Source organism: Parasteatoda tepidariorum, chromosome 12 (assembly GCF_982258835.1).
Source record: "Parasteatoda tepidariorum strain Cologne lab strain chromosome 12, Ptep-v5.0, whole genome shotgun sequence".
NCBI classification, from domain to species: domain Eukaryota; kingdom Metazoa; phylum Arthropoda; class Arachnida; order Araneae; family Theridiidae; genus Parasteatoda; species Parasteatoda tepidariorum.
The window spans coordinates 59,725,199-59,739,758 of record NC_141766.1 but is presented as its reverse complement, the minus strand read 5'-3'; the positions used below and the strand labels follow the sequence as shown (position 1 = coordinate 59,739,758).

General features: G+C 31.4%; 1 protein-coding gene across 5 annotated transcripts in view; it reads right to left on the bottom strand.

The window, feature by feature from the left end:
- The window catches only part of LOC107449376 (3',5'-cyclic-AMP phosphodiesterase 4C), a 174,426-nt gene that overhangs the window by 11,217 nt on the left and 148,649 nt on the right, over positions 1-14,560 (bottom strand). For all 5 annotated transcript variants that reach the window (XM_043047737.3, XM_043047740.3, XM_043047741.3 and 2 more), the window contains 3 exons: positions 11,029-11,127; positions 10,792-10,953; positions 2,593-2,692 (listed from right to left, as the gene is read on the bottom strand). In XM_043047737.3, the coding sequence (XP_042903671.1) occupies positions 2,593-2,692; positions 10,792-10,953; positions 11,029-11,127 (361 nt within the window). The remainder of the gene's footprint in view (positions 1-2,592; positions 2,693-10,791; positions 10,954-11,028; positions 11,128-14,560) is intronic.

Genomic DNA, 14,560 nt, shown 5'->3' with positions numbered 1-14,560 from the left:
GTCCAATAAGCGGCGGGCACGTGTCGCAAGAATGTGACACCTAGAGGAAATGAAAGACAATGTATCTGTCTAGCATTTGGCAGTGTGAGATTTGCAAGAGAAAAATCTGTTTCTAGTAAAACGAGATTATGTCCGACCTCTCTGACCTTAAAAGAGGCATGATAATCGGAGCTCGCCTGGCTGGAGCATCCGTATCCAGAACAGCGAACCTTGTAGGTGTTTCAAGGACCACTGAATCAAGGACTCTGTCGGCATACACAAAGTTGGGTAAGGTGTCTTCGGCGAGGCACAACAGCGGCAGGATGTCGAAGTTGTCAGACCGTGATAGACGGATGTTGAAGAGGATAGTCTCTCGAAAACGCAAGACTACACTGCCGGTGATAACATCCGAGATGAATACCCACCTTCAGAACCCTGTATCCATGAAAACTATTCAACGGGAGTTGCATGCTGCTAACATTCATGGCAGAGTAGCTATTCTTAAACCGTTAGTTTCAGCGCGGAATGCTTTGAAGAGACTACAGTGGTGCCAAGACCACCTAAAATGGACTAAATGGAAATCCTCTTTTGCACTATTCCAGACCACCGGACGTGTGTTCGTGTGACGAACGCCGGCAGAAGCATTTCATGTTGACTGCCTGGTTCCAACCGTGAAACATGGAGGTGGTTCAGTGATGGTGTGGGGCGCTATATCTGCCCGTGGATTGGGGCCTCTCGTTGTCTTGAGAGGTGGCCAAAGGGGACCATTACCGAAGCATTCTTGCAGATCATCTTCACCCTATGCTTAATACTCTCTTTCCGGAAGAACGTCCTGTGTTCCAAGATGACAACGCCCCTGTTCACACGTCTCACTGTGTTCAAACATGGTTAAATGAGCATAATTATGAAGTGGACCATCTAACGTGGTGTCCTCAGTCCCCTGATCTCAATATCATTGAGCCTTTCTGGGGTTTTTTGGAGAAAAAAGTCCGTGCTTGGTTTCCTCCTCCACGCACACTCTCTGAACTCGAGACAGCCCTGCAAGAGGAATGGCTGCAAATTCCAATGAACTTTGTTCAAGACCTTTATTTGTCAATCTCACGCCGAATGCAAGTTGTCATTCAGGCCAAAGGTGGCCCAATTCCTTATTAATAAAATATTTTCATTTTTTCACAGGTGTTCCTATTATTTTGTCCTATACCTGAATCTTGAAAAAAAAATTAATAGATGAAAGTATATGTAATAACGAAAAAAACGTAATAACAGAATATTTAAAAAAAATGGGGGGGGGGGTTAGTTTGTTAGACGGTTGCACCCCTTTTTATATTATTCTGCCGGCGCCTTTGAACACCGACCTGTTGTGTGCGTACCATTGTCACCATAGCTCTCGTTTGCAATTGTGTCTTCAGCATCGCAATTGGAGCGAAGAGGATTGGGCTTGCGTACCATTCTCAAATGAGAATAGATTCAGTTTTTCGTCTGATTATCGGTGCCAAATGACTTAACGTGATATTGATATTGCATATAGTGTCATGGTATGGGCTTGCATTATGATTTTATTTTATTACTCTCGTTGATCAGCCGACCCAATTTTTCGATTTACGACTACTAATGTTCAACTACGTACCCTTGTAATTTTGAACCCAATCTAGAAGACAAGGGAACTCCTGGATCAAGTATTGGGGAGAAATTTGCCTTCGTGGAGGACTTTTCGATGGAATTAAACCTCATTTGCGTTACATGGAGAGGAAGACCACCAGATCTTCCCACGGTTAGCCTAACGGCAAGGGGACACTAACACATGATTCTTTTACAACTGAGGATATTTCATGTCAGCATTGTGGTCGGTAGAAGCCGGGGACGGAATTTGTATCGACCAGCCTTGACCGGGATTCGAATCTGGTTCACCTCATCGGATGGCGAACGTCCTATCACCTGAGCCATCGCGGCTCTGGCATTATGATTAAAGGCTGTACGCTAATGTGCTCCCAACTGGTACTAAGACTGACCAGTGATACATCAATAATATTCTGCTGCCTCATGTTCGCTTGTTCCGTGGGACTGTCGGGTACAAATTTGTCGCAACATGTCATCGAACAGTCACTGTCGAGACACCTCGTATAGCCAGTGCGTTCTCCAGATATGAATCCCATTGAAAATGCTTTTGTGCAGAGTGTTGCTGATCGAGAATGCCCTGCAATAAACAAGAACACTGTTGGGGAAACTTGCATGAACCTCCTATTGACATCCAGGATGCTTACAAATGGGCACAAAACGACTATTTTGTTCCTTAAATATATTTCAGACAGAGCACAATAAATTATCTGAAATGAACCTAGTTTTTTATGTGCTATACATCCATTTGTACTTGTCCAGCAGTGTCTTCCTGAAACTTTATTTACTTTTCAATTTAGATAGAATTTCCTTGAAATTATATGGCTTCCCTAAAAGATTACTGTAGGATTTTTTACCATTCAATATTTCATTTTTAGAGAACGGAATATTCTGACCTATAAATTACATTTAAAATAGTCTAAATATTTCTCCTCTAAGAAAGTAAAAAAATATAGCTATAATGTTCTCGTATTAGACTATTTTAAAAAAGAGACTTACTTGAGTTAATTAGGTATTGATTTGTTACTCCAGGATGATCAACGTCATGGATTGCAGCAGAAAATAAAATTGCTAACACCTCCAAATCGGTGAACACAGACTGTAAATAGAATATTGGCAATCATTATTTGGTTGAAATTTGTATAGAATATATTTGAATGAAAGGAGACTTAAAGTATTTATTTTTCGTCTTCTAGAAGATAAAAAAAAAATTTAATTATTGGAAATGAAATCGATTAATTTTATTTACTACTCTTTTTTTTGCAGTTAAGCATCAAATGACATTCATTTAAAATTATTTATGTATATGTTACGGTGAATGACCGAAATCTGGAAAATGTCGACTCTCACCGGTGAATGTCAACAATCAGTAGTCGCTTGGTGTATGTCCGAAATATTTGCTAAATACCCTTATTTCTGACTCTCACCGGTGAATGTCAACAATCACATAGTCGCTTTGGTGAATGTCCGAAATATTTGTTATATCCAATTTTATATTAATTTGTTCGTTAATATTATTATATTTATTTTATATATTTATATTTATTCTATATTTTAATACTTACTGACGATAGATTGGAAGAAACATCAGTGTTTGGAGTATCGGGAAAATATATAACGGGCAATGGCACTTGACCTTAAAAAAAACATCAGTGTAGGGTATACCGGGCAAATGTATACCGGGCAGTGGTACTTAACCTTAAAAAAACATCAGTGTAGGGTATACCGGGCAAATGTATACCGGCCAGTAGCACTTAACACTATAAAAACATCAGTGTAGGGTTAAAATATCGAATAAATGTAATTATATCCACGAATAAATTCATATCAAATCGAATGTAATAAATATTTCGGACATTCACCAAAGCATATCTGTGATTGTCGACATACACCGGTGAGGGTCCGAATGTACAAGAATGTAATGAAATATTCGATCTTTCACCGACGTATTTGGTGTTTGTCGACATTGCTGACTTTCACCGGTGAAAGTCAACAACCACCGATTTCGGTCTTTCGCCGTGACATATATATCATTTTAGTTCGAAGATATAAAATCAAAATTACTATAGAGTAAAAATTAGATATTTTTCGAAAAAATAATTTTGATTTGTTGTACATCACTATTTTAGACTGAACGATTTTATTTCATTTAATTTGTAATGTGTTGTTAAAAACCACCGATTCTGAAAGATATTTCCATCTAGATGAAGATTGTTAAAATCAATGAATAATTTTAAATCTTTGCAAATTTTTATGAATTTAAATAATGCAGTGTCACTTTTCAGATAATAAAGAATTAGATCTCTTCTTATAGGCGTTTTGCGCCAAAATTAAGAGGGCTCTGGCTAAAGATTGGCTAAATTTGACAGTCGTGAATAAATGCTGCACAGCAGTTGCGAAAATAGCACAAAAAACGTCATTTTATGCGCCAACAGAGCCTTTGAAAAGCAGCAAAGAGTAGAGGGGAAATATTTTTTTTTCTCCCAAAAAAAGAAATATTATTACCTTTTTCTTAAAAAAAGACTTTTGACTAGTGTTTTATTGGTGTTAGTTCAGAAAATAACGCGAATTTTAAAAGAAATAAAAGTGTGTATTATAGTTGCGCATTTTATTTTGTAAACCTTCATTTAAACTAACCATACATAACTCTTGGATCTAAGTATTTGACTACACCAAGAGCCAAGGAGGATTTTTTTTACGTTACTAAGTGTTAAGTAGCCGTCTTCTTGGTTCAGTAACTCTAAATTTATAATTACAGTAAGATATGATGCGCATAAGATTCAGTAAAGTTATTTTTACGATACAATATAAAACAAGAATTGTTGATTTCAGTTGCATATTACATAATATTTCTTAAGATTAGTTTTGTTTAAATATACACACAGCACAGAGAGAATAGAGAGTTCGAACTAGGCTTAACAATACCGCAGCCATTAGAAATTAAATATAAAACAGATTTATGTAAATCTCTTTATGAGAATATAACTATCTTTAATATGCAACAAAAACTATAAATGGTTTTCATTCTTTCTTCTGTTTCTTTTTTACTTCTTTTTTTTCGAGATGTTTAGCACCGTGCGAGACAAAATCAAACCTCTGCTCAATTGTAAACAAAAAATACCAATCTGGCGGTTGTTTTACGTATGGCAGAGTTGGCGAAAATAATTCATGAATAGAGTAAACGCTTCTAAGTTTAGCGTTTAACTACACCCTTTAAGGTGTGTACAATCGGCAAAAAAAGAGGAAGATATCACCCTGAATAACTTTCGTTCTAATGATCACGTACTAAGGCATACGTAAATTTCACGTACTAAGTGCCAATCTTAATGGTTTCTGGGGGTGACCTCTAATATGCTAATTGTTTGGCTTTAACTATTAATTAAGTTACGAAATTGGACACAAAAACGTACTTCTCTGAATAAACATACATTATTTTTTTACATATTTGGATTCTTAATCTTCAAAATATTGGGGGTAGCCACAATCTGGAAAATGTGGTCCCCATAGTTTGGTCAGGAGAGTGATTCAAAGCTTAGACATGTTACTATTAATTTCGCGTTTTGCGTTTGTAGTCATATTTTTAAAACCAATTAAGAAAATAAAAAATTACACCCACACATAAAACTCATTTACTCAAATATAACCTCATGCAAAAGATGTTTTTTCATAATTTTTAATTTTTATTATTTAATTAAATTGAGGATGAAAAAATTTTGAATTATAAGGTATGAATTTTTTGATACCATATTAATCTACATATTTTTCAATTGAAAAATCAACTGTTTCAACTGTTTTTATTTAGTAAAAGTTGATAAAAATTAAAATTATTTATTTTTAAAATAATAATTTGGCAACAATGAAGAAATATTTAAATGAGGTTAACTCCGCGAGCGTAGCGTAAAATTTAATTCATATTTTTTTCGCTAATAAACGATTGCTAATCTTTTTATTTAAATTTTTTTTAACTATAAATACGATGCTTCTTTTTTAGTTGTCTAAAAATTTATTCATAATTTAGTAAAGAAATTTGATTAAAACATTTTATTAAACGAATGTCGAGTTAACGAATGTCGAGTATAAAAGCATGCTTCTGATAGATTATAATTGTGCTTATTTAATGTGATCATATTTTGTTTTTAGTGTTTGTTTTCTAAATAATTAATACAATTTTAATAATATACATACATATGCATAGGTTTGGAATAATATATTTATCAACTTCTTCAATATATATCTTAAATTATTAATGCGAATACGTAGTAAACATTTTTAAGCATCTTAAAATTTCTCAACATCTTAAATATCGTCTTAATCTTAAAATACATTTTTACCAACTATTTTACCAACAATTTAATTAAATTTTAAAATTTTTTAAAGTCTTATTTTTTGCGCTACTACGTATATTATTTCTTCATTAACATACTAATCAATTTTTTAGTACTTTAATTTAGGTTTTCTTTAAAGTAAAGTTCCTTTTTAAATTATTGCCAAGTTTTTTTTTTAAAAAAAAGAAAGCTTAGAATTATTATCTGTTAGCTAAGAATAAAACCTTGTTAAGAAATTAAAAACATTCCGCTGCTTAAAATTATTTGATGCAAAACAGCTGACTATTTACTATTACAAGTACTATTTTTTTTTCGAAAAATGAGTATAAATTATTAATTGTCTTTTTTTTTGTTGTTGTTTCGTTTGACTTCAACATAGATTATCTAAAATAGTGTTGAAGTGACTACGAAGAGTATAAAGATACCGAACATAAAAAGCTGTCGAAAATATAGCCAAACTTTTTAAGCGTCTTAAAATATCTCAGTATCCTAAATGTCTTCTTAACATCTTAGTTTTGAAACTAAATTTTTAATTATCTGACCACATGTGAGTCACAGAACTATCCAACTAATTATTTCATTATATCTTTAACTCCTTCGTTATGATACCATACAGATTTTTTTCCGGATAATATACTAAACTGTTTTGTTTGCCTTTTATTGGTACTTAGAGATTTTCTTTACATTAACACTCGTTGTAAGTAATTGCTAATTTTTTTTTAAGTATTAGATCTATAGCCAGTTAGCTGATAAGATTTTAGAAACATAAAATTACTCAGTGCAAAACGTCTGACAGATCGTAATAAATAAATCTCTAAGATTCTCAAGATTGAAGAAATAAATTATTTATGTATTTACATTATTGTTTCTTATTTTTTTTGGTTTGTTAAAAGTAAATACATATTAGTGCTCAGTGCAACTCAATAGCCGACCCAATTTTTATGGGTTAACAACTACTAATGTTCAACTCCATAGCCTTGTAATTTTGATCCCAATCCAGAAGACAAGGGAACTCCTGGATCGAATATTGGGATAAATTTGCCTTAGCGGAGGACTTTTTGATGGAGCTAACCCGCATTTCGTTACATGGAGAGGAAGACCACAAGAATCTCCCACGATTAGCCTGACGGCAAAGGGACTCTAACCCATGATCCGTCTACCACTGAGGATATTTCGCGTCAGCACTGTGGTCGGTGTAAGCCAGATGCGGAATTCGTATCGACTGGGATTCGAACTCGGTTTGCCTCATTGTAAGGCGAACCCTCTATCACCTGAGCCATCACGGCTCAAAGTATAATTTGTTGTTAGGAAAATGCCTTATTTTGTTGAACAAAAAGTACTAAAAATTGAAATTTATTTAAAAGATTCCGATGCCGTGCCAATTTTAGAATCATCTGATTTAAAAAAAATGCAATAAAAAATACTCAATTTTTGAACTTATTTTCATAAAAAAAAAATATATATGCTGCGAGAAGATTAGCATACTTTTTACAGAAATTGTGAATTTTTCCTATATTTCGTCAAAAGAGGATTGCTCCAAGGGACCTACTCAAAAACTTCGTTATTTCCAGAATGAAATCTGTTTCATCGAAACATATTATTCCTTTAAAACTAAACCGAAGAAGAAATTGACTTTTATTATTTATCTTAGCTTATTCTATTTATTTAATGATAGTGGTATCAAGAATATGCGATGGAAGCCTCGTTTACTATTATACTATAAATGCATTAAATCATATACCTTGAATAATTTATTTTAAGCAAATTATTTAGTAATTTTAAGCAAATAAGGGTGTAAAAATAAACTCGATCGAAATACTCCTAAAGTATACCTAAAATATATGTTGAATAAACATTGGCAAACATTGGCCTTTTCAAGCAACTTCGAGTGGGACGGACATTAACTTGTTTGAAATAGTTGTCCTTGTAACTATTTAATTTCGATTCCTGGTGTTAGGGGACATTCCATTTTCGCATTCGACTTTTAAAATTTCAATTGTAAACGGAATTTTTTTATGCCTTTAAATTAAAATGTTAAGGTTTGCAGCAAAAGAAAAATTGTTCTGCATTGATTTTTTTACAAAGTAGTGAATTATTATTATTTTTTCAATCTAAGAACCTGTGCCTATAACTTATGTAAAACTTGTTTTAATATTGAGTGAAATGATTTAATATGCTGTGTTACTTAATGTATAATTCTAAGAAACTGAATAGAAAATATAAAAATTTCATTGATTTAAATAATAGATGATAATAAAAATAGACATGTTTTGAGCATTCAATGTTTAAAGTCACAAGTCATTCATGCCTGACAAGTCTTGAAAATATGTGCTTATATTTGAATGCTTGAAACATGTCGACTTTTATTTTCCTTTTCGTATTTTTTGAAGCCAGTGGAGTTTTTATTATCAATTATACTGTTAACATTTGTTTTTGATAATTATTTTGATAAGGAGTTTACGCTTGTTAAAGTAAACATATGCGCTTTAATATTTTAACAGGATTCATGTGGTCTTTAAAAACTTAAGAGAACCGTAGCATCAATACTGCAATTATTAAAGTTATCTGTAACTTTAAAATTAAATTTTGAGATCAGATATTTTGAGTTGAAATGAAATTGAATATTTTGTCTCTTAAGTTTTTGTGCCCCCATTTCAGCATCTTAAGGACCTTACGAACACGGTTTAAAAAGAGAGTATCGTATCAGATATATATAAGAAAACAAAAAACGAAAAATCATAATAGTGGTATTTAGTGATAAATGTAGCTTATCATAATTGAAGTACATGCTGTGTGACATTTTATGGTGAATTTACGAACGTAAATTTCAGAATGTAGCGAAACATGAGGATGCTATTTGCAAATCATCTTTATCGAAAGAAAGTCATGTAACCTAAGCCTAAGTATTTGGCAAAATGAAGCGATTTTTTAAACAATGAATAATACAATATGCAACATATTAATTCAATATCTTATTCTTAAACATAACATATTTCAATGTTTTTAAAATGCCACTTAACATTCAGGAATTCCTTGAGTTACAGAAAAAAGAAATATCGTAAATAATAGAAAACCTTGGGAATGTGCATTAGAATTACTATATAATCTACATTTTATTTTTCAGGCATTTTTTTTTTGTTTCTTCACACTTTCCTGCTTAGAAGACTCGATTAAAGCTGTAAAAATGATTATACCTAAAATTTTGTATATAGTTATGTAAATGTGATTTAGATAAGTTATGTAAATGTGATTTTAGAATGAAATCATCGTATAAATACAGGGTTATTCATAATTCCCTCCGGGATTTCGAAGCGTTATAGTAAAAAACGAAGAGGAATATATAGCAAAAAAGAACATGAAATTATTCCGAAAGTATTCAAGTTTTAGTTTAAGCAGTTGCCGGTAAATGGCAGTAACATGTACCACTGAAGCCAGTTGTAGTAAGGAAAAATGGCGTTTACAGGCGGAGGGAATTATGAATAACCTTCTATAGTAAAAACAACATAAAAAAACAAACAAATAATGTCAGATAGAAAGTTTACGTATTTAAATTGTAAAAGCTTAAAAATCATAAGTAATTTATAAATCAATTCAAATTTTTTTTTTCAAAAGAAATTAAAAGAAAAAAAAATCTTTGCATTTTGGACAGAAATCAGCTTAAACATTGTCTATTGCCTAGAAACTTCAAGATAATTTCTATTAACTCTTAATTAAACCTCTCCGAGCAATCACAGAACATTATTCCAATTCTTTCTTATAGTCAGATCTTAGTTGTTAGCAACTGAGTAAAATTAAGTATTCCTCTTTTGAATTAGTCTATGGGTTATCTTAAAATATTTATTTTCGGGGGCGAATTTTGTTGGCTACTTTCTGTACTATCGCCAAATATATAAATTTTATTTGCAACACAATTTTTTCGATATTTTGCCAACCCCCTCCCTATTTCAAGGGTCAGGATTCCAAATATGTAAGAAAATATATATTCAGAGAAAGTACGTTCTTGTGTCTAATTTTGTAATTTAATTAATAGTTAGCACTAATTAATTAGCATATTTGAGGTCCCCCCTTGGAATCATTAAGATTGACTATTAGTTCGTGAAAATCCGATCATTGGAACGAAAGTTACTCAGGGTGCCAACTGTACAAACGCTCAATTTGCTTATATTAACCGCTTCCCTTACAATTTAAAAAAAAAATGCAAAAAATCAACATATTTTTTTATTTCATTAATAAATACAAGGAACTAAAACAAAACGCAAGTTTTAAGTCGATATTTTAATTCACGTAAAAAATATAAATTTTACCATCAGTTTACTATCCCGAGTAATCTCGGCCAAATGAAAAAAGATAAGTATGTATGATAGTTTTTAAAACAAGAGACAACACAAAGTGAACACCTAAGTGATACACTATTTATTTTTTCTATGTAAATTCTGCAGCCATCGTATTATTACAAATTACATTTTATTTATTTTTGTACAAACGCGATAAAACAAAACATACTGACAAATTCCGCTACATCCGAATTTTCTCGGGATAATGAATATTTGTAATATACCCGAGTTTACTCGGGATAATCAGGGAAGCCGTTAAAGCATGGGGTTCTTTTAGACGTGTTGGTGTAGTTAGATCCAAGAGTTATGTGTATGGTTAGTTTAACTAACTTGAAATAATGATTCTCAACACCAAATTTGGATTACACTACAGTTCTGGTATTATAGTTCACAGAAGGACTATGAGTGACTCAAAATGGTTTTGAAAAATCAACTAGAATAAAAAATTTTTTTTTAAAAAGTTAAAAGTGAGATATGTTTAAAGACTTTGTTAAAAATGTTTATAAGACTAACAATATTTTGTTGTAGTAGAATCTTACCTCTAGTGCAGGCATTAGAAGTAAGACGTTAACAGATTGAGTAACATCAGCTGCATGGCTACTATTGTGGTAAGGGACTTTTAGGTAATGATCTTCAAGATTCAATAAAAAATTTATCAGAGTCTTTGACGGAATTTTAAATGTTTTACACAGCTCTCTGTTCTAGAAAGAAATATATTGATCTTTAATATCTATAAATGATAAATATTAGAAGAAGAAAAAAAAAACATATATTACCCTGAATATTTTATAGGAAACTGCTGTAAGAGGATGACTATTTGAAAATTCAGCTACTTTGAATATGTCTAGTCCCCATCTTTCAGTATCTTCAAGTATCTGGAATAAGTAATTGAAAACATGAATGCAATAAAATGTTCACCTAAAACATGGATGCCCCCGTGGGTGGTAAAAACTTTTAGGGGTGCCTAAGATAAGTTTTTGATATTTAAGAAATTGTGGGGTGAGTCACAGACAACCTTCATCTATGAAAAGGTACCTCAACATAGAATCGAGTTAACACGTCTTATGTTAACATGTCTCGAGTTAACGTGTCAAGTGAATTGGAATTATATTTTTTTCTGGCAGATACATTACAGGACTCTCCCACCAGAATTATATCTGTGATAAAATTCGATGAAGGGATACCACTAGTTGACTCATTGCTGTTTCGTGAGAAGCCGGGAGAGCTGTACTAAGATCCCCGTACTTTTGAGTTCTGATCGTGAGAGCTGTATTAAGTTCACGGTCGCGATCGCTCCTATGTTGACATTAGCAGTCGAGTGTATACAGGCCGACGTTGTGTGTGATCGAGACAGAGAAGCAACAGAGCGAGGAGGACAATGTCGCAGTCACAAGTCAACTGTTCATTGTGAACCATCCATCGGTGGCGTGCTCAAATCGCAGTGGACGTTTCTGCCAAGTTAGGCGTGTTCACATCATGTCCGAAGGTCACCAATGTGGGGAGTGAGTTACAGACAATGTCAACCTTCATCTATGAAAAGGTACCTCAACATAGTATAGAGTTAACATGTCTTATATACTAAAGAATTGGAATTATATTTGTGTAGTGGTAGATACACTACAATATTTCTAGAGTTCATAAAACCTTATTCAGGACGCCTCTATGACACCAGTTGCACACTTTTTTATAAGTGATGCAACAATGACCATTTGAGTATTTACTCAATAGAGCGTATTTAGTGAAAATAATATTTTATGGCACTAATAATATGACGATATGAAAATAAATGATCAACTCAATTTGAATGACACTATTGATATGAGTATATGAACATGGGGAACGCTTTGATTGAAATCGATTTGATTTAAATGATAAGCTTTCTGTTTGATAAAAGCGATACATTGTGATGGGATGTTTATGTGGTTGAAACGTGCTTGTGATGTTTCGTAGTATAAATTTAGATCATTTTTTATATATCTATGCGCTTATATACATTCCCTGGCCATGTAATTAGACGTACTAATAAGATTTTATGTAAAATTATAACTATCAGCTGTATTGTTTTTACTCGGATGTATTTGTTTACGCTCAGGTATCAATTGCTTAATATTGTAATGTAATTATGAATGGATCCGCCCTATAAACGGGTGTGACGTACGGTGTGGCAGAAGTCGAATTCTTAACCATAGATGGCGCCACTGGAAAACAAGAACAATAGCACCCCCTCTGCCTAAACAGGCATACGTCAAAAACAACAACATTGTAATGCAATACATTCAAATAAATGCATTCAAAATAAATACAAATAGGAAGTATATAGAAAATCTCCCGAATAAAACATGTATCCGACATGTATGTTTAAATATAAAAGTAACGCGTATAAACTCGCGCAAATCATGTCATTATTAAAAAAACTCGCGCAAATTTAATAATATAGATTTTATATTAATGTATAGTCAGCAAAAAAGAAAGATATCCCCCTGAACAACTTTCGTTCTAATGATCGGATTTTCACGAACTAAGTGTCAATCTTAATGGTTCTTGGGGGTGACCTCAAATATGCTATTTAATAATGCTAACTATTAATTAAGTTACGAAATCAGACACTAGTAAGCAGCCAAAAACTAAATCATTATGAATTATTATCGTTTAACTTTTTTTTCTAATTCTCTAACCTTGCCATTTAAACTCTATGATCCGCTGTAATATGTTTTTGTTTGAGTCAAAATTTTGGCATTTTTTATATTTTTTACAGTTAACATACATCAACATAGCTCAAGAAATTAACATTTTTAAAAATTTGAATTTATTTTTTCAAAGAGCAAATCTCTAACAATACTTCGGCGAATAATAAGAAAATAATTTATCACAATTTCTGAGTTAGTTTATCCTCTAAATACTCTCCCCCCCCCCCCTCAATTTAAAATTCGATGATAAAATTGATTAGTTTTTGTAGAAAGAGACTGTTACAAAGCAACTGAAATAAAAGAACTGATAGGAAAGAATACATAAAAGTTTGCCACACTACACTGAATAAATTATTTATATTAAATAATCAAAATATATATTTACGAAATATTTATTTGTTTTATATAATTTTTACATTTAGAAATGAGAAGTTTTATGGCATTCAGCTAATTTATGCTTTACAATATTTGCAACGTTCGAAATGCTTAAAACGTATCCACTTAAATCCTATAGGAAAGAATTCAAACATTTTGATTCTATTTATAGTTTTCTATTAATTAAGCCACAGATTATTTAACCAAAGAATGTCACTGACTTATTGATCAAAAAGTTAAATTATTAATTTAACTCAGTAAAACTTAAAAGAGTTATCTACCACATATGCATTAAGCTTCAGATAATTTCTTTTATTAAACATTTTTACCTTATATAAAGTGGTGGGATGAATAGTACCTACCTACCGCATTAATTTTTAAATATTGTTGCTAAGCTATCTTTTTATCTATAATTTCTGTGACCATCTTCTAGTAATTTCAGAAATTAAAAAAACATAATTTGTTTGCATAACTGACATAATTTGTTTGCATAAATGCTGGAAATAGTTAATTATTTTCTATAATTCAACAATTAAAACTAGCAAAATTAGCGAATCTCTAAATAATCTACAACTGCAAAATACAATGATAAACTCTAAGTAAAATTGACTCCAACTTCTGACGAATTTTTTCAACGATTTGAAACTCTTTTTCTTGTACTTTTTTTTCTTTAACTTCTTAAGAACCTTACGAACTCTACTTAAAATGAGGCTATCGTATCAGATGTCGGTAGTGATGGTGAGAATAGTAAAATAAGTTTTTAAATGAAGGAATAAAGCGAAGAAACTTTAGTAACCATATTTGGTGATAAATAAGTAACTGATCGCAATCGAAGAGCTTAGGGAAAAAACATGTTTGCAAAAGGCAGTTTCGGAATTTATACATAAGGATGCTATTTCCTAATCCTACTTATTTAGGAAAACCATGTAACCTAAATATTTGTCAGAATGAAATGACCTTTAACAATAAAATAAAAATACAAGTAAAATTTACTCTTATACTATATATATATATATATATATATATATATATATATATATATATATATATATATATATATATATATATATATATATATATATATATATATATATATATATATATATATATATATATATATATATATATATTTATATTTAATTTTTTTATTTTTATTTTTTTATTTATTTATTTATATTTTTTTTTTTTTTTTTTTTTTTTTATTTTTTTATTTATTTATTTTTTGTTTTTTTAAGACTGCTAATTT